Here is a 27,778-nt window from a genome sequence, read left to right on the forward strand (position 1 = left end):
TGTCACCTGTCCCTTCCAAACGTTTGGCTGACAGTGTTGAGTGAGTCACTCTACCCATTGGTGACATCGGCTTAGCTTGAGCCTCAAGCTGATTCAGTACATACATATATAAACAGACAGAGATCCAGAGATAGAACAAGAGTGAACAAAAGAGGTAGATGAAGAAAGCAGATAAACAAAGAAAGGAAAGAGGTAGCGACTGTGAATGAAACAGGTTTAAATTCGGTACCTTGTGATTTAGAAAGTATTAGCTATTTTCAGTTCAATTTAAGACATCAAGCGTGTTCTATATCCGAGACATGTTAGATGTAGCATGTAAGATGGTAATGCTTACTCATGTAGAAGTTTTTGCTCATGCAGAGGCTCATGCAGAGGCTCATGCTTGTGTTTTTGCTCATGCAGAGGCTCATGCAGAGGCTCATGCTTGTGCTTTTGCTCATGCAGAAACAGTTCTAAGGCCATGGGTCATGTCTTTCTAATGACATTGGTATATGCTCTTAGAAACAATTAAGCTTGTGATTACCAAGAAAATTAAATCAAATCAAATGTCACATGCTTCGTAAATAACAGACTTTTCAACAATGCAGAGTTAAAGATAATATATATATATATATATATATATATATATAGAGAGAGAGAGATTTTCACAGATCTTAATTGTAAAGGGTTAAAACACTGTTTCCAATGCTTGTTCAATGAACCAGAAACAATTAATGAACATGCACATTTGGAACAGTCGTTAAGACACTAACAGCTTACAGCCAGTAGGCAATTAAGGTCACAGTTATGAAAACCTAGGACACTAAAGAGGCATTTCTACTGACTCTGAAAAAAACAAAAGAAAGATGCCCAGGGTCCCTGCTCATCTGCGTGAACATGCCTTAGGCATGCTGCAAGGAGGCATGAGGACTGCAGATGTGGTCAGGGCAGTAAATTGCAATGTCTGTACTGTGAGACACCTAAGACAGAGCTATAGGGAGACAGGACGGACAGCTGATCGTCCTCGCAGTGGCAGACCACATGTAACAACACCTGCACAGGATCGGTACATCCGAACATCACGCCTGCGGGACAGGTACAGGATGGCAACTACAACTGCCCGAGTTACACCAGGAACACACAACACCTCCATCAGTTCTCAGGCTGTCCGCAATGGGCTGAGAGAGGCTGGACTGAGGGGTTGTAGGCTTGTTGTAAGGCAGGTCCTCACCAGACATCAACGGTAACAACGTTGCCTATTGACACAAACCCACAGTCACTGGACCAGACAGGACTGGCAAGAAGTGCTCTTCACTGACGAGTCGCGGTTTTGTTTCAGCAGGGGTGATGGTCAGATTTGTGTTTATCGTCGATGGAATGAGCGTTACACTGAGGCCTGCATTCTGGAGCGGGGTCGATTTGGAGGTGGAGGGTCCGTCATGGTCTGGGGCGGTGTGTCGCAGCGTCATCGGACTGAGCTTGTTGTCATTGGAGGCAATCTCAACGCTGTGCGTTACAGGGAAGACATCCTCCTCCCTCATGTGGTACCCTTCCTGCAGGCTCATCCTGACATGACCCTCCAGCATGACATTGCCACCAGCCATACTGCTCCTTCTGTGCATGATTTCCTGCAAGACAGGAATGTCAGTGTTCTGCCATGGCCAGTGAAGAGCCTGGATCTCAATGCCATTGAGTTGGATCGGCGGGTGAGGGCTAGGGCCATTCCCCCCAGAAATGTCCGGGAACTTGCAGGTGCCTTGGGGGAAGAGTGGGGTAACATCTCACAGCAAGATCTGGCAAATCTGGTGCAGTCTATGAGGAGGAGATTCACTGCAGTACTTAATGCAGCTGGTAGCCATACCAGATACTGACTGTTACTTTTGTTATTGACCCCCCCTTTGTTCAGGGACACATTATTCAATTTCTGTTAGTCACATGTCTGTGGAACTTGTTCAGTTTATGTCTCAGTTGTTGAATCTTGTTATGTTCATACAAATATTTACACATGTTAAGTTTGCTGAAAATAAATGCAGTTGACAGTGAGAGGATGTTTTTTTTGTTAATACAGTGCCTTGCGAAAGTATTCGGCCCCCTTGAACTTTGCGACCTTTTGCCACATTTCAGGCTTCAAACATAAAGATATAAAACTGTATTGTTTTGTGAAGAATCAACAACAAGTGGGACACAATCATGAAGTGGAACGACATTTATTGGATATTTAAAACTTTTTTAACAAATCAAAAACTGAAAAATTGGGCGTGCAAAATTATTCAGCCCCCTTAAGTTAATACTTTGTAGCGCCACCTTTTGCTGCGATTACAGCTGTAAGTCGCTTGGGGTATGTCTCTATCAGTTTTGCACATCAAGAGACTGACATTTTTTCCCATTCCTCCTTGCAAAACAGCTCGAGCTCAGTGAGGTTGGATGGAGAGCATTTGTGAACAGCAGTTTTCAGTTCTTTCCACAGATTCTCGATTGGATTCAGGTCTGGACTTTGACTTGGCCATTCTAACACCTGGATATGTTTATTTTTGAACCATTCCATTGTAGATTTTGCTTTATGTTTTGGATCATTGTCTTGTTGGAAGACAAATCTCCGTCCCAGTCTTCAGGTCTTTTGCAGACTCCATCAGGTTTTCTTCCAGAATGGTCCTGTATTTGGCTCCATCCATCTTCCCATCAATTTTAACCATCTTCCCTGTCCCTGCTGAAGAAAAGCAGGCCCAAACCATGATGCTGCCACCACCATGTTTGACAGTGGGGATGGTGTGTTCAGCTGTGTTGCTTTTACGCCAAACATAACGTTTTGCATTGTTGCCAAAAAGTTCAATGTTGGTTTCATCTGACCAGAGCACCTTCTTCCACATGTTTGGTGTGTCTCACAGGTGGCTTGTGGCAAACTTTAAACGACACTTTTTATGGATATCTTTAAGAAATGGCTTTCTTCTTGCCACTCTTCCGCAAAGGCCAGATTTGTGCAACATACGACTGATTGTTGTCCTATGGACAGAGTCTCCCACCTCAGCTGTAGATCTCTGCAGTTCATCCAGAGTGATCATGGGCCTCTTGGCTGCATCTCTGATCAGTCTTCTCCTTGTATGAGCTGAAAGTTTAGAGGGACGGCCAGGTCTTGGTAGATTTGCAGTGGTCTGATACTTCTTACATTTCAATATTATCGCTTGCACAGTGCTCCTTGGGATGTTTAAAGCTTGGGAAATATTTTTGTATCCAAATCCGGCTTAAAACTTCTTCACAACAGTATCTCGGACCTGCCTGGTGTGTTCCTTGTTCTTCATGATGCTCTCTGCGCTTTTGACGGACCTCTGAGACTATCACAGTGCAGGTGCATTTATACGGAGACTTGATTACACACAGGTGGATTATATTTATCATCATTAGTCATTTAGGTCAACATTGGATCATTCAGAGATCCTCACTGAACTTCTGGAGAGAGTTTGCTGCACTGAAAGTAAAGGGGCTGAATAATTTTGCACGCCCAATTTTTCAGTTTTTGATTTGTTAAAAAAGTTTTAAATATCCAATAAATGTCGTTCCACTTCATGATTGTGTCCCACTTGTTGTTGATTCTTCTCAAAAAAATACACTTTTATATCTTTATGTTTGAAGCCTGAAATGTGGCAAAAGGTCGCAAAGTTCAAGGGGGCCGAGTACCAGTCAAAAGTATGGACACACCTACTCATTCAAGAGTTTCAAAGTAGCCACTCTTTGCCTTGATGACAGCTTTGCACAATCTTGGCATTCTCTCAATCAGCTTTTTATTTATTTATTTATTTATTTCACCTTTATTTAACCAGGTAGGCAAGTTGAGAACAAGTTCTCATTTACAATTGCGACCTGGCCAAGATAAAGCAAAGCAGTTCGACACATACAACGATACAGAGTTACACATGGAGTAAAACAAACATACAGTCAATAATACAGTATAAACAAGTCTATATACGATGTGAGCAAATGAGGTGAGATAAGGGAGGTAAAGGCAAAAAGGCCATGGTGGCAAAGTAAATACAATATAGCAAGTAAAACACTGGAATGGTAGATTTGCAATGGGAGAATGTGCAAAGTTGAAATAAAAATAATGGGGTGCAAAGGAGCAAAATAAATAAATAAATAAAATACAGTAGGGAAAGAGGTAGTTGTTTGGGCTAAATTATAGGTGGGCTATGTACAGGTGCAGTAATCTGTGAGCTGCTCTGACAGTTGGTGCTTAAAGCTAGTGAGGGAGATAAGTGTTTCCAGTTTCAGAGATTTTTGTAGTTCGTTCCAGTCATTGGCAGCAGAGAACTGGAAGGAGAGGCGGCCAAAGAAAGAATTGGTTTTGGGGGTGACTAGAGAGATATACCTGCTGGAGCGTGTGCTACAGGTGGGAGATGCAATGGTGATCAGCGAGCTGAGATAAGGGGGGACTTTACCTAGCAGGGTCTTGTAGATGACATGGAGCCAGTGGGTTTGGCGACGAGTATGAAGCGAGGGCCAGCCAACGAGAGCGTACAGGTCGTAATGGTGGGTAGTATATGGGGCTTTGGTGACAAAACGGATTGCACTGTGATAGACTGCATCCAATTTGTTGAGTAGGGTATTGGAGGCTATTTTGTAAATGACATCGCCAAAGTCGAGGATTGGTAGGATGGTCAGTTTTACAAGGGTATGTTTGGCAGCATGAGTGAAGGATGCTTTGTTGCGAAATAGGAAGCCAATTCTAGATTTAACTTTGGATTGGAGATGTTTGATATGGGTCTGGAAGGAGAGTTTACAGTCTAACCAGACACCTAAGTATTTGTAGTTGTCCACGTATTCTAAGCCAGAGCCGTCCAGAGTAGTAATGTTGGACAGGCGGGTAGGTACAGGTAGCGATCGGTTGAAGAGCATGCATTTAGTTGTACTTGTATTTAAGAGCAATTGGAGGCCACGGAAGGAGAGTTGTATGGCATTGAAGCTTGCCTGGAGGGTTGTTAACACAGTGTCCAAAGAAGGGACAGAAGTATACAGAATGGTGTCGTCTGCGTAGAGGTGGATCAGAGACTCACCAGCAGCAAGAGCGACCTCATTGAAGTATACAGAGAAGAGAGTCGGTCCAAGAATTGAACCCTGTGGCACCCCCATAGAGACTGCCAGAGGTCCGGACAGCAGACCCTCCGATTTGACACACTGAACTCTATTAGAGAAGTAGTTGGTGAACCAGGCGAGGCAATCATTTGAGAAACCAAGGCTGTCGAGTCTGCCGATGAGGATGTGGTGATTGACAGAGTCGAAAGCCTTGGCCAGATCAATGAATACGGCTGCACAGTAATGTTTCTTATCGATGGCGGTTAAGATATCATTTAGGACCTTGAGCGTGGCTGAGGTGCACCCATGACCAGCTCTGAAACCAGATTGCATAGCGGAGAAGGTATGGTGAGATTCAAAATGGTCGGTAATCTGTTTGTTGACTTGGCTTTCGAAGACCTTAGAAAGGCATGGTAGGATAGATATAGGTCTGTAGCAGTTTGGGTCAAGAGTGTCACCCCCTTTGAAGAGGGGGATGACCGCAGCTGCTTTCCAATCTTTGGGAATCTCAGACGACACGAAAGAGAGGTTGAACAGGCTAGTAATAGGGGTGGCAACAATTTTGGCAGATAATTTTAGAAAGAAAGGGTCCAGATTGTCTAGCCCGGCTGATTTGTAGGGGTCCAGATTTTGCAGCTCATTCAGAACATCAGCTGAGCAGATTTGGGAGAAGGAGAAATGGGGAAGGCTTGGGCGAGTTGTTGTGGGGGGTGCAGTGCTGTTGACCGGGGTAGGAGTAGCCAGGTGGAAAGCATGGCCAGCCGTAGAAAAATGCTTATTGAAATTCTCAATTATGGTGGATTTATCAGTGGTGACAGTGTTTCCTATCTTCAGTGCAGTGGGCAGCTGGGAGGAGGTGTTCTTATTCTCCATGGACTTTACAGTGTCCCAGAACTTTTTTGAGTTAGTGTTGCAGGAAGCAAATTTCTGCTTGAAAAAGCTAGCCTTGGCTTTTCTAACTGCCTGTGTATAATGGTTTCTAGCTTCCCTGAACAGCTGCATATCACAGGGGCTGTTCGATGCTAATGCAGAACGCCATAGGATGTTTTTGTGTTGGTTAAGGGCAGTCAGGTCTGGGGAGAACCAAGGGCTGTATCTGTTCCTGGTTCTAAATTTCTTGAAATTCAGGTCGATTAGAAAGGCCTGCTCGCTGAAGTGTTTCAGGGAGCATTTTACAGTGATGAGTGGAGGTCGTTTGACCGCTGACCCGTTACGGATGCAGGCAATGAGGCAGTGATCGCTGAGATCTTGGTTGAAAACAGCAGAGGTGTATTTAGAGGGCAAGTTGGTTAGGATGATATCTATGAGGGTGCCCGTGTTTAAGGCTTTGGGGAGGTACCTGGTAGGTTCATTGATAATTTGTGTGAGGTTGAGGGCATCAAGTTTAGATTGTAGGATGGCTGGGGTGTTAAGCATGTTCCAGTTTAGGTCGCCTAGCAGCACAAGCTCTGAAGATAGATGGGGGGCAATCAGTTCACATATGGTGTCCAGAGCACAGCTGCGGGCAGAGGGTGGTCTATAGCAGGCGGCAACGGTGAGAGACTTGTTTTTAGAGAGGTGGATTTTTAAAAGTAGAAGTTCAAATTGTTTGGGTACAGACCTGGATAGTAGGACAGAACTCTGCAGGCTATCTTTGCAGTAGATTGCAACACCGCCCCCTTTGGCAGTTCTATCTTGTCTGAAAATGTTGTAGTTTGGAATTAAAATGTCTGAATTTTTGGTGGTCTTCCTAAGCCAGGATTCAGACACAGCTAGAACATCCGGGTTGGCAGAGTGTGCTAAAGCAGTGAATAGAACAAACTTGGGGAAGAGGCTTCTAATGTTAACATGCATGAAACCAAGGCTATTACGGTTACAGAAGTCGTCAAAAGAGAGCGCTTGGGGAATAGGAGTGGAGCTAGGCACTGCAGGGCCTGGATTCACCTCTACATCGCCAGAGGAACAGAGTAGGAGTAGAAAAAGGGTGCGGCTAAAAGCAATAAGAATTGGTCGTTTAGAACGTCTGGAACAGAGAGTAAAATGAGGTTTCTGGGGGCGATAAAATAGCATCAAGGTATAATGTACAGACAAAGGTAAGGTAGGATGTGAATACAGTGGAGGTAAACCTAGGTATTGAGTGATGAAGAGAGAGATATTGTCTCTAGAAACATCATTGAGACCAGGAGATCTCATTGCATGTGTGGGTGGTGGAACTAATAGGTTGGATAAGGTATAATGAGCAGGACTAGAGGCTCTACAGTGAAATAAGCCAATAAACACTAACCAGAACAGCAATGGACAAGGCATATTGACATTAAGGAGAGGCATGCTCAGTCGAGTGATCAAAAGGGTCCAGTGAGTGGAGAGGTTGGTTGGGGGTCACGGCGATTTAGACAGCTAAATCGGTAGCAAGCTAGCATAGGAGCAAGCTAGCATAGAATGGAGGTCTGTTATTAGCCAACTCTTGCGTTCCGTCAGTAGATTAGTGGGTTTCCGTGTGGTAGAGGGGATTAATCCAAATCACACAACAACAACAAAAATAAAAACAATAGATATAGTTATAGATCCCCAGAAGAAAAATAAATAAATACATAAAAATAAAATAAAGTAAAAATTGTCCGATTGTCTATTCAGATAGCAGCCGATAAGATAGCCAACGGCTAGCAGGCCGCAGATGGGCGCCCAGGCAACGTTGCGCCGGAGGAGCCAGCCGGACAATTCCCTCGGGTAGACAACGTCGGCAGTCCAAATGTGAAGGCCCGGTGGGGCTCCGCGTAGGCAGCAAAACGGGTCCGGATAGGTGACTGCAGCCCAGGAGTGATTGATGGAACTCTTCAGCTGGCTAGCTCCGGAACAATTGATGTTAGCTCCGGAATCGACGAAAGCCGATAGTCACACGGATAGCAGCTAGCTAGCTGTGAGATCCAGGTATGGATGTCCAGAGCCAGCGGCCGAAATCCGGTATGTTCCGTTCCGAGCCGCGCTGCGCTGCACCGCGCCGTACAAAACTGCCGATAGATTCTCGAGCCAAAGGACAGCCGATGACCACAAACCGTGGTTAGCTGAGTATTAACGATTAGCCAGTAAATAAGCTAACTAGCTTCTGAACCAGCTTCAGAGTAGCTTCTGGACCAGCTTCTGGCTAGCTCCCGGCTAGCTTCTGGCTAATTTCTGGGTAGCCTCTCGGAGGATTACAGATCTGAGGTAAATAATACTTTTTTATATAAATATAAATTGGTGAAGCGGATTGCAGGAGAGTGTTCTGAAGATGAGTTTTTGGGAAATTAAAAATGTATGTGAAAAAAAAGTTGTAAATATATCTATATATTTATATACATGACAGGACGAGGACAAAAATACGTCTGAACTGCTATGCCATCTTGGGCCAGCTTCATGAGGTAGACACCTGGAATGCATTTTAATTAACAGGTGTGCGTTGTTAAAAGTTAATTTGTGGAATTTCTTTCCTTCTTAATGCGTTTCAGCCAATCAGTTGTTTTGTGACAAGATAGGGGTGTTATAAAGAAGATAGCCCTATTTGGTAAAAGACCAAGTCCATATTATTGTAAGAACAGCTCAAATAAGCAAAGAGAAGCGACAGTCCATCATTACTTTAAGACATGCAGGTCAGTCAATAAGGAACATTTCAAGAACTTTGGAAGTTTCTTCAAGTGCAGTCGCCCAAAACCATCAAGCGCTATGATGAAACCGGTTCTCATGAGATCTGCCACAGGAAAGGAAGACACAGAGTTACATCTGTGCAGAGGATAGGCAGCCTCAGAAATTGCATCCCAAATAAAGGATTCACATCTCAACATCAACTGTTCAGAGGAGACTGCGTGAATCAGGCCTTCATGGTCGAACTGCAGCAAAGAAAACACTACTGAAGGACACCAATAAGAAGAAGATACTTGTTTGGGCCAAGAAACACAAGCAATGGATTTTAGAACGGTGGAAATCTGTCCTTTGGTCTGATGAGTCCAAATTTGAGATTTTCCGTTCCAACCGCCGTGTCTTTGTGAGACGCAGAGTAGGTGAATGGATGATCTCGGCAAGTGTGGTTCCCACCGTGAAGCAAGGAGGAAGAGGTGTGATGGTGTGGAGGTGCGTTGCTGGTGACATTGTCTGTGATTTATTTCGAATTCAAGGCACACTTAACCAGCATGGCTACCACAGCATACTGCAGTGATACACCATGCCATCTGGTTTGCGTTTAGTAGGACTATAATTTGTTTTTCAACAGGACTATGACCCAACACAGCTCCAGGGATATTTGACTAAGAAGGAAAGTGATTGAGTGCTGCATCAGATGACCTGGCCTCCACTATCACCCGACCTCAACCCAGTTAAGATAGTTTGGGATGAGTTGGACTGCAGAGTGAAGGAAAAGGAGCGAAGAAGTGCTCAGCATATGTGGGAACTCCTTCAAGACTGCATTCCAGGTGAACCTGATTGAGAGAATGCCAAGAGTGTGCAAAGCTGACATCAAGGCAAAGGATGGCTACTTTGAAGAATCTCAAATCTCAAATATATTTGATTTGGATTTGTTTAATCCTTTTTTGGTTACTACATGACTCCACATGTGTTATTTAATAGTTTTCATGTATTCACTACTATTCTACAATGCAGAAAATAATACAAAATAAAGAAAAAACCCTGGAATGAGTAGGTGATACCAAACTTTTGACTGGTACTGTGTTTACAGTGGGGCAAAAAAAGTATTTTTTTCATCATACGTACACTTCAACTATGACAGACAAAATGAGGAAAAGAAAATCCAGAAAATCACATTGTAGGATTTTTAATTAATTTATTTGCAAAGTAAGTATAAATAAGAGAATAAGAAAATAAGTATTTGGTCAATAACAAAAGTTTATCTCAATACTTTGTTATATATCCTTTGTGGGCAATGACAGAGCTCAAACGTTTTCTGTAAGTCTTCACAAGGTTTTCACACACTGTTGCTGGTATTTTGGCCCATTCCTCCATGCAGATCTCCTCTAGAGCAGTGATGTTTTGGGGCTGTTGCTGGGGAACACGGCCTTTCAACTCCCTTCAAAGATTTTCTATGGGGTTGAGATCTGGAGACTGGCTAGGCCACTCCAGGACCTTGAAATGCTACTTACGAAGCCACTCCTTCGTTGCCCGGGCGGTGTGTTTGGGATCATTGTCATGCTGAAAGACCCAGCCACGTTTCATCTTCAATGCCCTTGCTGATGGAAGGAGGTTTTCACTCAAAATCTCACGATACATGGCCCCATTCATTCTTTCCTTTACACGGATCAGTCGTCCTGGTCCCTTTGCAGAAAAACATCCCCAAAGCATGATGTTTTCACCCCAATGCTTCACAGTGGGTATGGTGTTCTTTGGATGCAACTCAGCCAGCATTCTTTGTCCTCCAAACACGACGAGTTGAGTTTTTATATTTTGGTTTCATCTGACCATATGACATTCTCCCAATCTTCTTCTGGATCATCCAAATGCTCTCTAGCAAACTTCAGACGGGCCTGGACATGTACTGGCTTAAGCAGGGGGACATGTCTGGCACTGCAGGATTTGAGTCCCTGGCGGCGTAGTGTGTTACTGATGGTAGGCTTTGTTACTTTGGTCCCAGCTCTCTGCAGGTCATTCACTAGGTCCCCCCGTGTGGTTCTGGGATTTTTGCTCACAGTTCTTGTGATCATTTTGACCCCACGGAGTGAGATCTTGCATGGAGCCCCAGATCGAGGGAGATTATCTGTGGTCTTGTATGTCTTCCATTTCCTAATAATTGCTCCCACAGTTGATTTCTTCAAACCAAGCTGCTTACCTATTGCAGATTCAGTCTTCCCAGACTGGTGCAGGTCTACAATTTTGTTTCTGGTGTCCTTTGACAGCTCTTTGGTCTTGGCCATAATGGAGTTTCGAGTGTGACTGTTTGAGGTTGTGGACAGGTGTCTTTTATACTGAGTTATACAAGTTCAAACAGGTGCCATTAATACAGGTAACGAGTGGAGGACAGAGGAGCCTCTTAAAGAAGAAGTTACAGGTCTGTGAGAGACAGAAATCTTGCTTGTTTGTAGGTGACCAAATACTTATTTACCTCCAAAATTTGCAAATAAATTCATAAAAAATCCTACAATGTGATTTCTGGATTTTTTCCCCCTAATTTTGTCTGTCATAGTTGAAGTGTACCTATGATGAAAATTACAGGCCTCTCTCATATTTTTAAGTGGGAGAACTTGCACAGTTGGTGGCTGACTAAATACTTTTTTGCCCCACTGTATGTATGTATATATATATATATATATATATATATATAAATAAATAATGCCACAATGAATAAATACACAGTAAATGATGAGTAAAATGACGAGTACAAATTACATGGCTACAGTGCCTTGCGAAAGTATTCGGCCCCCTTGAACTTTGCGACCTTTTGCCACATTTCAGGCTTCAAACATAAAGATATAAAACTGTATTTTTTTGTGAAGAATCAACAACAAGTGGGACACAATCATGAAGTGGAACGACATTTATTGGATATTTCAAACTTTTTTAACAAATCAAAAACTGAAAAATTGGACGTGCAAAATTATTCAGCCCCTTTACTTTCAGTGCAGCAAACTCTCTCCAGAAGTTCAGTGAGGATCTCTGAATGATCCAATGTTGACCTAAATGACTAATGATGATAAATATAATCCACCTGTGTGTAATCAAATCTCCGTATAAATGCACCTGCACTGTGATAGTCTCAGAGGTCCGTTAAAAGCGCAGAGAGCATCATGAAGAACAAGGAACACACCAGGCAGGTCCGAGATACTGTTGTGAAGAAGTTTAAAGCCGGATTTGGATACAAAAAGATTTCCCAAGCTTTAAACATCCCAAGGAGCACTGTGCAAGCGATAATATTGAAATGGAAGGAGTATCAGACCACTGCAAATCTACCAAGACCTGGCCGTCCCTCTAAACTTTCAGCTCATACAAGGAGAAGACTGATCAGAGATGCAGCCAAGAGGCCCATGATCACTCTGGAGGAACTGCAGAGATCTACAGCTGAGGTGGGAGACTCTGTCCATAGGACAACAATCAGTCGTATATTGCACAAATCTGGCCTTTATGGAAGAGTGGCAAGAAGAAAGCCATTTCTTAAAGATATCCATAAAAAGTGTTGTTTAAAGTTTGCCACAAGCCACCTGGGAGACACACCAAACATGTAGGTGCTCTGGTCAGATGAAACCTAAATTGAACTGTTTGGCAACAATGCAAAACGTTATGTTTGGCGTAAAAGCAACACAGCTGAACACACCATCCCCACTGTCAAACATGGTGGTGGCAGCATCATGGTTTGGGCCTGCTTTTCTTCAGCAGGGACAGGGAAGATGGTTAAAATTGATGGGAAGATGGATGGAGCCAAATACAGGACCATTCTGGAAGAAAACCTGATGGAGTCTGCAAAAGACCTGAAGACTGGGACGGAGATTTGTCTTCCAACAAGACAATGATCCAAAACATAAAGCAAAATCTACAATGGAATGGTTCAAAAATAAACATATCCAGGTGTTAGAATGGCCAAGTCAAAGTCCAGACCTGAATCCAATCGAGAATCTGTGGAAAGAACTGAAAACTGCTGTTCACAAATGCTCTCCATCCAACCTCACTGAACTCGAGCTGTTTTGCAAGGAGAATGCAAAAAAATGTCAGTCTCTCTGATAGAGAGACTGATAGAGACATACCCCAAGCGACTTACAGCTGTAATCGCAGCAAAAGGTGGCGCTACAAAGTATTAACTTAAAGGGGCTGAATAATTTTGCACGCCCAATTTTTCAGTTTTTGATTTGTTAAAAAAGTTTGAAATATCCAATAAATGTCGATCCACTTCATGATTGTGTCCCACTTGTTGTTGATTCTTCACAAAAAAATACAGTTTTATATCTTTATGTTTGAAGCCTGAAATGTGGCAAAAGGTCGCAAAGTTCAAGGGGGCCGAATACTTTCGCAAGGCACTGTATATACAGGGAGTACCAGTACCGAGCCGATGTGCAGCGGTACGATGTAACTGAGGTAGCTACAGTATGTACATATAGGTAGGGTTAAAGTGACTAGGCAACAGGATAGATAATAGACATTTGTGGTATTGTGGTATTGTTTAGCAGTTTTACGTGTTTGGGTTATCACCATAACTGGAAATTCCCTAAATAGCCAAAGCAGACATGCACATATTATAGATTTAACCAATTCCTGGACAGACACACAAATATGAATAGTGCCATCATGGCAATGTTACTTACCAAGTAATAATGCCCAGAAACATTCAATATTAACAACACAAAGGAAAGTGAAAGTCTTTGAAATGAATACCATGTCCTCACACTGACCTGAAGTGAGTTTCCTAAAAACCTTCTTAGCTAGTGGTACTTTATTTCTATCAATGAACCAGATGTACACCACACGTAGTTGTAACTGTGAAGAGGTAGTCACATAGAGGCACACAGGAGATTCTTTCCCTCAGGGTTATGTAACGCTGCATGGGTCCAGACCAAGCTTGGTCTATTGTGCTGGTTTCCCCGTGTCTCTGTCTCGTGTGAAAATGGAATGTGAACAGCAGTACAGCCTAATTACTGCATGGACTGCAAGCCATGGTGCTCAGCAACCCGAGAGGAAAGAGGAGAGATGAGGAAGAAAAGAGGGGGAGGGGGTGAAAAGGCTTCATCTTTACATGACCTTTTTCAGACCCTTTCTAATGCATATTTGGAGATTTGTGGAGATGCATCTTATCCCAGCAAATTCTGAATCTTACGTGTGTCTTTTAGACATATATGATATTGGGATTGTTCTCTCTGCTACCTTACGTCAAGCGGTTCCCGTCGCGATCCAAGAGGCTTCTAAACAGCTTCTACCTCCCAAGCCAAAAAGACTCCTGAACATCTAATCAAATGGCTACCCAGAATATTTGCATTAACCCCCTCCCCCTCTCTTTTACACTGCTGTTATCATCTATGCATAGTCACTTTAATAAGTCTACCTACATGTACATATTACCTCATTACATCGTTTAACCGGTGCCTTCGCACATTGACTCTTTGCCGGTACCCCTCTGTACATAGTCTCGCTATTGTTATTTTACTGCTGCTCTTTAATTACTTGATACTTTTATTTCTTATTCCTATTCATTTTTTTTTTTAACTGCATTGTTGGTTAGGGCCTCGTAAGTAAGCATTTCACTGTAAGGTCTACAACTGTTGTATTCGGGCACTTGTGACTAATAACATTTGATTTCATTTCATTTGATTACTTTCAAATATCATATATGGACATTTCCTACGGCCAGATATGGACTCATTCGACATCCTGAGATATGCGGCATCCTATTTTCTGTCTTCATGTTGACAAGTACTGGCTGTATACATATCATATCTGTGTTTTCTCAGCACATTCAAAGGCCTTTCTTTGAATTGTGTCAGAATTTTTGTTCTGTGATAAAGGTCAATATTGTAAGTGTGTTGATGCAATCAAGGTGACATTGGTTATACCCAGCTTTTATTTCACACTCAAAATGAATCTTAATGGCAAAAAAAAGAACATTTTAGTTATTGTACAGTATCCCCTGCTTTCAAATTCTCTTAAAGTCATTCAGATATGAAAGCAGGAAAAATTCTCCCAGCACTGGAACCGAAGTCGCCCTTGACTCGTAATCGCTGCTGTACATGGAATGTTTTTGTTTTACTGTATCGGTGATGTCAAATCTCTGAGAAACTCTTGGAGTTGCCAGCGGTAATTAGCTTGCAGATTAATCCGCTTGAACGTGCTTTTGTTTGGCATTCTCCCGCAGAGCTTGTGAAATAAAGTATAGAGCAGATCACCAAATACTAGGTGAATATCAATGAATGGACTAAATCGGCCCAGTCCCCAGCTCCCTGATGCAATTATTTTCTATTCACATTAATTATTGCTAACAGATGACACTAATGACTTTGAGCGAACGCTGGCAATGGCAGCCCTGTTAGGGATCAATGCTATTTAAAAAGGGGTCACAGCACACCTAACACTTTCCGTCTTTCAAAATGTTTTGCATGTCAGCAATCAAGTTTTCAATATATAGAACTTTCAAAATACAGAAAGTGTCTCGGTATGATACAATTGAAAGTTCTATATCTTGAAAACTTGCTTGCTGACATGCAAAACATTTTGGGACTGTATCAACAGTGGAATAATGAAACAAATGCCAAAATATAGTTCTTGAGTGGTATTTTCCTTAAAGTTTAAATCAAAGTTTGTTGGTCTCTTACACAGTTTAGCAGATATTATAATGAAATGCTTGTGTTACTAGCTCCTAACTGTGCCGCAAAAATGTCAAACAAGTACAACAAAAGATAGAAACAAGAAATCAGGAACTAACCCAGTTCAAAACAAATCAAATATTATCCGTCACATGCGCCGGATACAACAAGTATAGATAGACCTTACAGTGAAATGATTACTTATTTACAGTTAGCCACATGTACACTTTATCAGTAATCCAAATGCAAACTATGCGTATATACACCAAATGAAGAATGATATGTACACCAGTGAGCCATGTTGAGAATTCAGTGTCAATAAACAGTATAACAAAATGTGATGCACAGTAGTAGATGTATTAGAATGAGCTATGTGAAGAAAACAACACTAAATGAATACACAGTGTGAAAAACATTATAAAAGAAACGATCCCGTGTTTAATGTCTCTATATACATGGGACAGCAGCATTGGTTGTGTGTGAGTGTGTGTATACACTACCAGTCAAAAGTTTTAGAACACCTACTCATTCAAGGGTTTTTCTTTATTTTGACTATTTTCTATATTGTATAATAATAATGAAGACATCAAAACTATGAAATAACACATATGGAATAATGTAGTAACCAAAAAAGTGTTACATAAAAATGATTTAAATAGCCACCTTTTGACCTTGATGACAGCTTTGCACACTCTTGGCATTCTCTCAACCAGCTTCATGAGATAGTCACTTGGAATGCATTACAGGTGTGCCTTGTTAAAAGATCATTTGTGGAATTTCTTTCCTTCGTAATGCATTTGAGCCAATCAGTTGTGTTGTAACAAGGTAGGGGGGGTATACAGAAGATCGCCCTATTTTGTAAAAGACCAAGTTCATATTACGGCAAGAACAGCTCAAATAAGCAAAGAGAAACGACAGTCCATCATTACTTTAAGACGTGAAGATCAGTCAATAAGGAACATTTCAAGAACTTTGGAAGTTTCTTTAAGTGCAGTCGCAAAAACCATCAAGCGCTATGATGAAACTGGCTCTCATGAGGACCGCCACAGGAAAGGAAGACCCAGAGTTACCTTTGCTGCAGAGGATACGTTCATTAGAGTTACCAGCCTCAGAAATTGCATCCCAAATAAATGCTTCACAGAGTTCAAGTAACAGACACATCTCAACATCAACTGTTCAGAGGAGACTGTGTCAATCAGGCATTCATGGTCAAATTGCTGCAAAGAAACCACTACTAAATGACACCAATAAGAAGAAGATACTTGCTTGGGCCAAGAAACACGAGCAATGGACATTAGACCGGTGGAAATTTGTCCTTTGATCTGGAGTCCAAATTGGCTTTTGGTTCCAACTGCCGTGTCTTTGTGAGATGCGGTGTGGGTGAATGAATGATCTCCGCATGTGTATTTGCCACCGTAAAGCATGGAGAAGGAGGTGTGATGGTGTGGTGGTGCTTTGCTGGTGACACTGTCTATAATTTATTTAGAATTCAAGGCACACTTAACCAGCATGGCTACCACAGCATTCTGCAGCAATACACCGTCAAATCTGGTTATAGGCTTAGTGGGACAATCATTTGTTTTTCAACAGGACAATGACCAAACACACCTCCATGCTGTGGAAAGGCTATTTTACCAAGAAGGAGAGTGATGGAGTGCTGCATCAGATGACCTGCCTCCACAATCCCCCGACCTCAACCAAATTGAGATGGTTCGGGATGGGTTGGACCGGAGAGTGAAGGAAAAGCAGCCAAAAAGTGCTCAGCATATGTGGAAACTCCTTCAAGATGGTTGGAAAAGCATTTCATGTGAAGCAGGTTGAGAAAATGCCAAGAGTTTGCAAAGCTGTCATCAAGGAAAAAAGGGACGCTATTTAAATAATTTGTATTTGTTTTTGGTTAGTACATGATTCCATATGTGTTATTTCATAGTTTTGATGTCTTCACTATTATTCGACAATGTAGAAAATAGTCAAAATAAAGAAAAACCCTTGAATGAGTAGGTGTCCTAAAATTAGTGTACAGTATGTGCGTGTGTTTGTGAGTATGGGCTTTTGCGCGTGTAAGTAGATATGTGAGTACTGGAGTCTGTGTGTTTGAGGTGTCTATCTTTGTCTTACTACAGGAGATGACGTGATGGGTGTTCAACAGTCTGATTGCCTGGAGATAGAAGTTGTTTTTCAGTCTCTTGGTACTGGGTTTGATGCACCTGTACTGTCTCTGTCTGCTAGATGGTAGCAGAGTGAACAGAACGTAACTTGGGTGGCTGAGGTCCTTGATGATCTTCTTGGCCTCATCCATCAAGTGTGGCTGAGAGTTGGCCAAGTAGACCTACCATTCTGGGAACAAACACAGTCTCTCTTTGCTCACAGGCTATGTGATTGAAAGTTAGATAAAGCATTTTCCTTTTGGAAACGACGTCCCATGGTTCCAGCCAGAGAGAGAAGTTAAGAGAGGAGGAATGAGGCTGAGTCATAGACCACTGCGTGATTATCAATCACTGTCCATCCTGTAGACTCACGCTAAACAACATTATTACTCATCTGACATTTGTCATTTATTATGCATTCATTCATTTTGAAAACCCAAGGGTCTACAGGCTCAGTGTATTGTACATCTTTGTCTTGGCACTGAGACCACAGATTGTAAAGCGTTCAGAAACTGGGATACAATCCAATGTGTGTTATAGCAGAGGGCACTATAAAGTCGTCAATGCGTCTTTCAACAGCATTTTCGCTGATGTCCACATAGATTACATTCATCAAATACTTTGCACATGTCAGCTAAATGGGAAATTAGCTCTAAAAGTCTGTTATAGTGCCCTGTGCTGTAATGCACATTGGATTGAATCTCGGCCTTAGTTTCTGACTGTTGACCATGTGTCCAACAATACATAATCAAGACAAAACAAAGATTGTCTGCATGCACAGAGAAGACGAGTGAATGCCTGCATTGTAGAGTGAGATTTCTGTGACAAGTAGAGTGGAGAATGTCATACCTATCCTTAATTAGCCTTTGGCTGGAAAGGGACAGTGATGTATTCAGTAGTTCATTTTTATGTTAATCGGGAACTGCTTAACCTATTTGGTAAAACTATAGGATAAAAAAAAAATTGCTCTGAACATGGGCTTTCTACCAAAATCGTATCAAAATAAAACTTTATTTTCATTAAAGTCACTTCTCTCTGCTGACACTTCACTTCCATGTCTATCTTTTGAATTTCAGTATGGGGACAATAAAGTTTGAACTGAATTTCTGAACACACTCCTTATTTTCCAGGAAGTCCAGCGGAATGGAAAGGCAAGTGTTCCTGCAGGGAGGTGGCCCAGCCTGCTTAGTCTAACCTGTCCACGCAGTAGCTGCAGTGGCAGTGAGGCCTCATTATCCAGCGCCTCTACTGAGTACTCCAGTGGCTCACATACTTGGGCAGAAGGACGTCGTTCCTCCAAGCAGGTGAGTCTCCCAGTCTGAACTCAAACTAATTGTGTTAAGGAAAGTAACTTTTCATAAATTACTATGTAGAATGGATCCTCAACGTTCGTCAAGTAATACCAATGTCTTTAGTTTTTGTTGTTGTTGACAACTAAAATGTCTTTCTCTTTTGTCACAGTCTGTGATAAGCCGGGAGAAGAGGATGAGCGCAGGGTCAGTGTCCAGCAATCGGTCTGTCCCAGCAGAGCAGCCCGATCTAAATTGGAAGGAGGGCCACATTCTGAAAGGCCTGAAGAGGCTCCAAATGCGCAGCCCAGCTCCCAAGGAGACATCTTCACTCGCCTCCACGTCACATTTCAAGGACTGCATGACCTCCAATGAGGGCATATACTCTTTAGGGGTTAAGGGTGGGCCCCACGGGGTAGTGCCTAATTTGGCATTGGCAAAGGGAAATTATTTTAAGCCAGGAGCAGGAGTCAGTGCCTTAATCTCTGACTCAGACGATGCAGAGGATAAATTGCCTCAATCACCAACCAGGGAGTCCTGCGCCCAACCCATTAAAGAGACTCTCCATCTGGAAGGAGAGCCTGCGTCTGAATTGGGAACGGCACAAGGGGGAAAGAGCTCTACAGTCTACAACTCCCAAGAGGAGCCTGTAAGACTCGTAATTCCCAGCAACTCCTTCTCACCTATCAAAGATGTCTTCTTGCTCGATGGTCCCACACTGAAGCCTGGACTCAGCCCAACGGAGAGCCCTAACTTTATGAGTGGACTTCAAAATAAAAACTGGATAGAAAAAGACAAGCTAGTTACAAGACATAGTTACAATTTGAGGCCAGAGAGCGTTAAACAGCCACAAAACAAAGTTACGGTCAAACATCTAGAGGCACGGGCTAGGGAAGTGAGCCTACCCATTGAGTATGCAGCAGCCAGAGCTCTGAGTTGGGTTAGTGAGGCCAGACAGCGCAGTGCTTCCATGGATACGAAGCAGTACAGAGAGCCGAGCAGCCAGGGTGGAGTTGATACCAAGGACTACACCATTTTGCAGTCCCGACAGAGGAAAACAAAGCCTATGGCTTGCGACTCAGCAAGGAAGGCCTTTATCCTCCGACGCAAGAGTGCAGATGGAGGTCCAGACCAGGCCAAGCTGCACCAGCCCCTACGTCAGACACTTATCAAAGTCAATCAAAGGGCCAAGAACCGCTCAAACCCTCCTGGGCCCAGTGGCCCTCGCACAAAGATCAACCTCAGCAAGGCACCAGGTCCAGCTAAGGCATCAGTACAAATGACTGAGAAAGGTGAGACTGCTAGTGGGGCAACAACTTCAGGGCCCCTTGAGAATACAGTACATGGCTCCCCTTCTTCCTCCCCTCAGAAACTGGTCAAATTATTTGAGCCACCTGTGCTGAATGATTGCCCCAAGAGCACATCTAAAGTATCCCAACCAGTTTCCAAACTCCCATCAAGAAACGACTGTGGGGTAAAAGGCCCCAACTCCAACAATTCAGCTTGCTCTCCACTTAAACAGAGGCAGCAAGACCAGCACTCGGATTCCTCTCGCAATGATATCAGGTCTCCTTTACCTCCACTCCCACCAGGTTGGACCACCTCCCTACTTATTCGACCTGGTTATGGCTCCTTACCTCAGGCGCATAAGTCTGTGGTTATGCTCCAAACCTCTAGCACAGTAAAGGCAACTGCCCGTAGCACCAAACCTCCGTCAAGTCATCAGTCATCTGTTTTACAAATGCAACCTCTAGCCCCCAACAAAATGCAAGACACTCATCATATGGCTCCCAAAATGGGTATTGAGGTGAAAAAGCCACCAAAATGGGTCCCTGCCAAAGTCTACCATCCTTTACCAACTTCGACCACTCTTCAAGAATCCAAGGAAACAGACTCATCCCAATCCTCAATGAACAGGACTGTGGCACAAGCCTCCCATCAGGAAAATAGTGTTCCCTTTGTGGTGCAAAATCAGGACAGCTTATCTGTGTCCCAGCAAGGCAATGGTGAGCCACAAAGTACAGAGCTCTTACCTCAGGCCTCAGCGTCTCTACTTTGCCATGACATAGTTAGTATCTCTCAACATTCTGTGACCAGGGCAGTAAATGCATCCCTTCCTGTTGGCTCCAAAACCAATGAGACAACCCCAAAGCTGGGCAACAACTTTGCAGTTATCACTGCTATTAAGGGAGTGCAGACTTTTGACACCTTCAACCAGGACATGTACAGACGTCCAATGATGCACTGTGTCAATGCAGCTGTAGCCAAGGCCAAAGCCAGGAGAAAGCTTGAGACCCACTGTAGCTCACTAGAGGAGGCTGCACTCCCACCTCCAGTGGCAGAGAATGGTGTAACTTTGGACTGGGGATTTGATGAAGAGAGCTGGCTATTCAAGCGCTCGGTCTCAGTCTCGACCCGACCTCCTCTCCACCCGGTTATGGGCATGAATGGAGCAAAGGCTCGCAGTCAAAGCTTCGGCGCACGCTATATGGACAGACCGAACATCAGCAGGTCTGGAAATGTCCGTAGTCACATCAAAACTAACTCAGGAAGCTCTTTGAATTCTATTGGTGATGTATTCCGGGGTAGTATGAGTTGCTCCAATAGCTACAATTGTCCAAGGAACAAATCCCACAACAATTTCATTAATGAGGAAGGCTTGCCAATACCTCTGCATCTGGAGGCCTCCAGTGATCGATTTGGTCTTAAACACCAGAGAGTAAACTCATGTTCACATCTCCGGACTGAGAAACAGTCCCCTAGCACCTTCTATGAACGTATCCATGGGGAACCAGAGAGACAGTCAAACATCTCCACCATCGAGGAGAAGGTCATGATGGGAATCGAGGAGAATTTGCAGAAATCTCAGCAGAAGGAGAAGACAACTGAAACTAAGCAGAAATCCGGTTCACTGTCAAACTGGTTTGGATTCCGCAAGAGCAAGCTCCCTGCTCCGATTGGTAAAAAAGGAGATTATCCAAGGGGAAAGGAGGAGAGGAAGGAACCTAAGCTTGGATCTCTCTTGGGTGGGAAGCAGGCAAAGTTCGACAAAAAGAAGGAAGGGAGGAAAAGTGAAGGTCATCAAATGGATGGGTAAAGCTTTAGTAATGTTTAGGTGGGGTAGCTGAGAAGTCATGTTCACCGTTTTACTGCTGGGAAAATAATGTTTATGAGAGGCTTCAAGACAATGTAACTTCTTATTCATTACAAAAATAACCTTGCTTTAATGTAATGCATTGGTCATATTTACCACAAATGCTGAAATCTACTGTTACTTTTCACTTAAGGTAGATTTTTGATATTGTCTTCAGTAATGATTGAAATCAATTAAATTCAACATCAGTATCACTGCTTAAAACTACTGAGGTCTATAATGTTGAGTCATACCTCATGGACACTGAACAATCACAACTTGACTGAACCATCAAACATATCTCTTCATATCTTTCCATGAGGTGATTTACTGCCCCAGATAGCCTAAGCCATTTCTATCAAGCACTGTTAGACACATGTATCACTCCACTAAGTCCAGAGACCAGTTCAGACATCTTTCAGACCCATATAGCACAGCAAGGTAGGCAGTGGCTTCACAGTATCATTTATTATCGGAAACACCCTGGGCATGTTGAGTCAGTATGAAAGACTCGCAGATTATAGTGGTAGCGTGAAAACCTGTTTTCTTTCAGCACGGTTGGGAAAAGAGACTCCCAAGATACATTGCTCGTCTGCCTTTCGATGGCCTCCCTGGGAGCCCCAGGTAACAGCAACATACAAGGACAAACCAACATCAGTGGGGACACAAAGGTACATTCAATTATACACGACATAAGGATTTTATGTCGATTTCAGTCAACATGGGGATTAAATAGAATTTGAAATTAGAATTGAGAAATTAGAATTAAACTTATGGGCATTTTCCCATACAAATTCTATGTCCAATTCAATTCCTGAATTGACTGGGAAATGTATTGACCATAACTCTACAATGTGTCCATTTCATGTCTTATGGTTAAATTATGGGGTATGCATGCATAATGTCTCTGAAAGGCCAATTATAGGAAACAATATTTCTGTTCATGACAATTTGTGTCAACACCCATTTGCATGGACCTCAAGTCAGATAAGTGAATTATACATTTAACAGTGCCAGTCCATTTCTACCTGTCTGTTTTTCTGGAAGACTTGTATTACTACCTCTTCACTAGCACTAGAAGACACACTTTCTGAAAGGAAGTATTTCTGTGTAATACCATAATCTGTACAGGAAGGAAGTGGAGCTAAGAAAGACATACTGTATGATCAAAACTGACCTAGCAAGGTCCCATCTATGGGAAAAACAGAGATGTGAGATTAATACAAAGGGAAAAGGGGTGGGTGACAGAAAGAAAGAAAGAAAGAAAGAAAGAAAGAAAGAAAGAAAGAAAGAAAGAAAGAAAGAAAGAAAGAAAGAAAAACATGAGAAGAATATAAAGGACCCAGGAATAAATGTGGCAGATAAGATGGATATGGAGTTAGGGTGAGAGACAAGAAAGACAAGAATGGAGAGAAGGTGAATAGAGAGAGAAAATTGTAACAAAGACACTTACAAATAAATAAACACCAAAGAAGCATAGATAACCGGAACAAACCCTTCATATGTTTAGTATGGATCAGTGTAGGTCGCTGAGGGGAGGACGGCTCATAATAATCGCTGGAATGATGTGTTTGATACCATTCCACCTATTCTGCTCCAGCCATTACCAGGAGCCCGTCCTCCCAAATTAAGGCGCCAGCTGTCTACCTAATTAAAGAAGAATGGCGCTGGAGGAGATGGCTGCCGTTTTTTCGGGCTCCTAACCAATCATGCTATTTTGTGTGTTTTTTCGCATTGTTTGTAACTTATTTTGTACATAATGTTTCTGCCACCGTCTCTGATGACTGAAAAGAGCTTCTGGATATCAGAACAGCGATTGCTCACCTCGAACTGGACAAAGATTTTTTCTTTAATGAGTCGGAAGCGAAGGATTTATTCCAGATACTGGACAGGCCAAAATCCCGTCATTTGCATTGAAGAAAAGACGGTGATACAGGGGACGCAGGTCCAGGTGCCTTGTGAGAATTTGTCGGCGAGTGGGTAATCCGCCTCTACCATCCGTCCGATTGGCCAACGTGCAATCATTGGAGAATAAACTGGATGAGCTCCGTTCAAGACTATCTTACCAACAGGACATTAAAAGCTGTAATATCTTATGTTTCGACAGCATGGATAACGACAGTTGGCTGGTTTTTCCGTGCGTCGGCAAGATAGAACAGCTGCCTCCGGTAAAACAAGGGGTGGCTGTCTGTCTATTTGTCAATAACAGCTGGTGTGCAAAATTAAATATTAAGGAAGTCTCAAGGTTTTGCTCACCTGAGGTAGAGAATCTCATGATAAGCTGTAGACCACACTATTTACCAAGAAAGTTTTCACCTATATTTTTCATAGCTGTTTATTTACCACCACAAACTGATGCTGGCACTAAGATCGCACTCAACGAGCTGTATAAGGCCATAAGTAAACAAGAAAATGCTCATCCAGAAGCGGAGCTCCTAATGGCCAGGGACTTTAATGCAGGGAAAAGTACATCTGTTTTACCTCATTTCTACCAGCATGTTACATGTGCAACTAGACCACCTTTACTCCACACACAAAGCTCTCCCTCGCCCCTCATTTGGCAAATGTGACCATAATTCTATCCTCCTGATTCCTGCTTACAAGCAAAAACTAAAGCAAGAAGTACCAGTGACTCGTTCAATACAGACGTGGTCAGATGAAACAGATGCTAAGCTACAGGACTGATTTGCTTGAACAGATTGGAATATGTTCCAGGGCTCATCCGATGGCATTGAGGAGTATACCACATCAGTCACCAGCTTCATCAATAAGTCTATGACATTGTCCCCACAGTGACCCCACAGTCCTGTACATACCTCAACCAGAAGCCATGGATTACAGGCAACAGGCAACATCCGCACTGAGCTAAAGGGTAGAGCTGCCGCTTTCAAGGAGCAGGACTCTAACCTGGACGCTTATAAGAAATCCTGTTATGCCCTCAGATGAACCATCAAACAGGCAAAGTGTCAGTACAGTACTAAGCTTGAATCCCACTACAAAGGCTCGTCAGATGTGGCAGGGCTTGCAAACTATTACGGACTACAAAGGGAAGCCCAGCCGCTAGCTGCCAACTGACACAAGCCTACCAGACAAGCTAAATGACTTCTATGCTGATCCTCAACATGTTGGTCCCTTCGGGGTGTGTGCTTAGTCCCCTCCTCTACTCCCTGTTCAACCATGATTGCATGGCCAAGCATGACTCCAACACCATCATTAAGTTTGCCAACAGCACATGGTGGTAGGTTTGATCACCGACAAAGATGAGACAGCCCATAGGGAGGAGGTCAGAGACCTGACAGTGTGGTGCCAGGACAACAACCTCTCCCTCAATGTGATCAAGACAAAGGAGATGATTGTGGACTACAGGAAAAGGAGGGCCGAGCACTCCCCCATTCTCATTGACGGGGCTGTAGTGGAGCAGGTTGAGAGCTTCAAGTTCCTTGGTGTCCACATCACCAACAAACTAACATGGTGCAAACACACCAAGACAGTAAGGAAGTGTACGAAAACGCCTATTCCCCCTCAGGAGACTGAAAATATTTGTCATGGGTCCTCAGATCCTCAAAAGGTTCTACAGCTCCACCATCGAGAGCATTCTGACTGGTTGCATCACCGCCTGGTATGGCAACTGCTCGGCCTCTGACCTTAAGGCACTACAGAGTGTAATGCGTACTGCCCAGTACATCACTGGGGCCAAGCTTCCTGCCATCCAATACGTATACCATGCTTTGTCAGATAAAGTCCATAAAAATTGCCAAAGACTCCAGCCACCCTAGTCATACACTGTTGTCTCTGACACCGCACTGCAAACAGTACCGGAGCGCCAAGTCCACATCCAAAATTCTTCTTAACAGCTTCTACCCCCAAGTCATAAGACTGCTGATTAGCTAATCAAATGGCTGTCCTGACTAATTGCATTGACCCATCACCCCCTTTTTTAATACTGCTGCTACTTGCTGTTTATTATATATGCATAGTCACTTTACCCCTACCTACATGTACATATTACCTCAATAACCTCGACTAAAACTGTACACCCACAAATTGACTCGGTACCGGTACCCCCTGTATATTGCCTCGTTATTGTTATTTAATTATTTAGTAAATATTTTTCTGAAATCTAATTATTCTTAAAACTGCATTGTTGGTTAAGGGCTTGTATGTAAGCATGTGACAAATAACATTTGATTTGATCTCCTGTGGTATGGATCACTCCAACACATTCACACATGATCACAAACATGGCTGAGACACTGGAGATACAAATCTGTCGTTCTGCCCCTGAACAGGCAGTTTGCCCACTGTTCCTAGGCCGTCATTGAAAATAAGAATCTGTTCTTAACTGACTTGCCTAGTTAAATAAAGGTAAAATAAAAGGATCAGTACACAATTCTTCAAGCTGAAAATGTCCCAGTTCTTCCATGGCCTGCATACTCACCAGACATGTCACCCGTTAAGCCTGTTTAGGATGCTCTGGATCAACGTGTACAAAAGAGTGTTCCAGTTCCTGACAATATACAGCAATTGAAGAACACTGGAACAACATTCCATAGGCCAAAATCAACAGCCTGATCAACTCTATGTGAAGGAGATGTGTCGCACTACATGAGGCAAAATAGATTATGGCCTAAATCAATTTATTTCAATTGACTCAGTAAAATCTTTGAAATTGTTCCATGTTGTGTTTATATTTTTGTCCAATGTAGATACTGAGGAAAATCTATTTCGATTTGTACAAACATTCACAAGCAGTCTTGATAATAGAGTGATCATTAGAATGAACATTACTTTGAAATATTTTCAGTGAAAGTCCATCATTGTCCTGATTTAATTCAGATACATATTATTTACCTGTTGCATGGATAAATTGTCAGATAGTCTTGACAGCTAAAATGGCAATTGAATTCGAGTTTGTTATAGACCTATCAGAGATTTTCCACCAAACTTAAGACCTACTCTGTTCAATTACATTTACCAGGGGTGAAAATAAGTCAAATCTGTCAAGTTGCCAACTGGCTAAATGGTCTTCTTGCTGGTTTAGAAACTTTAGTGAGATTGTGCTTTACAAAGAACTGAAATCATGTCTTAGAGGATTGGGGACCTTTTATGCCTTTTAAGGAATATATTCATACCACTTTATGAACATAGATTCAAACCGTGATGATAGATTGCCACCACAAATTCAATATAAAACATGTAATCACAAGTACAGACAATTCACATATCCCAATTTAGTCCCCTATTCTGTACATGTATAATTATGTTTTCTTCTTGCTTCCACAAACAGACAAAGATACAGAGGATGAACCTCAGGACTGATAATGACAACAGAGTTGCTTTGAAGAGCCCCAGTGAAGATCACTTTATCGGTAAGGGTATTAACAAAACTATTTGTATTGTACTTGATAGATGGGCCACGTCGAAAATGAACCCCTTGCTCCTACCCATAGCAACTTCATGTAGATTTGTAAGAATAGGGTAGGTGTTTTATGGTAGTAACTCCACTCTAAAATCCAGTGGCGTGCCTTGGGCCTGAGGCCTGGGCCTTCAGTGAGGTCCTACACAGTCCCACCCGAATTAATCAACCTCTTATTACCATCATTATGATGCCATGGCTCTAGACACTATACATTTAGACAGAAACGCAGTATAACCAGGCGTCACCCAAAAACATGACACAATCAATGAGTCTTTTAAATATTTCCCTATTTTTCTTCACCTTTTCATTGTGCGGCTCCGTTGCCCTGAGCGCTTGTTCGTTGAGCTGTAGATCCACTCGGGTGTCCCCAAAAGTTTTCAAAAGCACCATTGCTTGTAAGTGCCCAGCCGTACTTTGGTGTCTCGTTACTGCCTTGGTTAGACAACTCAAGTTTGCAAAGCCAGTGTGGCTCCAAACACCAAATCCATCACTTGCAAATAATAGGTAAT

General features: G+C 42.8%; 1 protein-coding gene across 3 annotated transcripts in view; it reads left to right on the top strand.

Annotated features, from left to right (window-relative positions):
* LOC110519980 (nck-associated protein 5) overlaps nt 1–27,778 on the top strand; it is a 136,666-nt gene that overhangs the window by 72,158 nt on the left and 36,730 nt on the right. For all 3 annotated transcript variants that reach the window (XM_021596914.2, XM_021596915.2, XM_036974128.1), the window contains 4 exons: nt 18,559–18,732; nt 18,890–21,810; nt 22,404–22,521; nt 27,138–27,219. In XM_021596914.2, the coding sequence (XP_021452589.2) occupies nt 18,559–18,732; nt 18,890–21,810; nt 22,404–22,521; nt 27,138–27,219 (3,295 nt within the window). The remainder of the gene's footprint in view (nt 1–18,558; nt 18,733–18,889; nt 21,811–22,403; nt 22,522–27,137; nt 27,220–27,778) is intronic.

Source organism: Oncorhynchus mykiss, chromosome 3 (genome assembly GCF_013265735.2).
Source record: "Oncorhynchus mykiss isolate Arlee chromosome 3, USDA_OmykA_1.1, whole genome shotgun sequence".
NCBI lineage: Eukaryota > Metazoa > Chordata > Actinopteri > Salmoniformes > Salmonidae > Oncorhynchus > Oncorhynchus mykiss.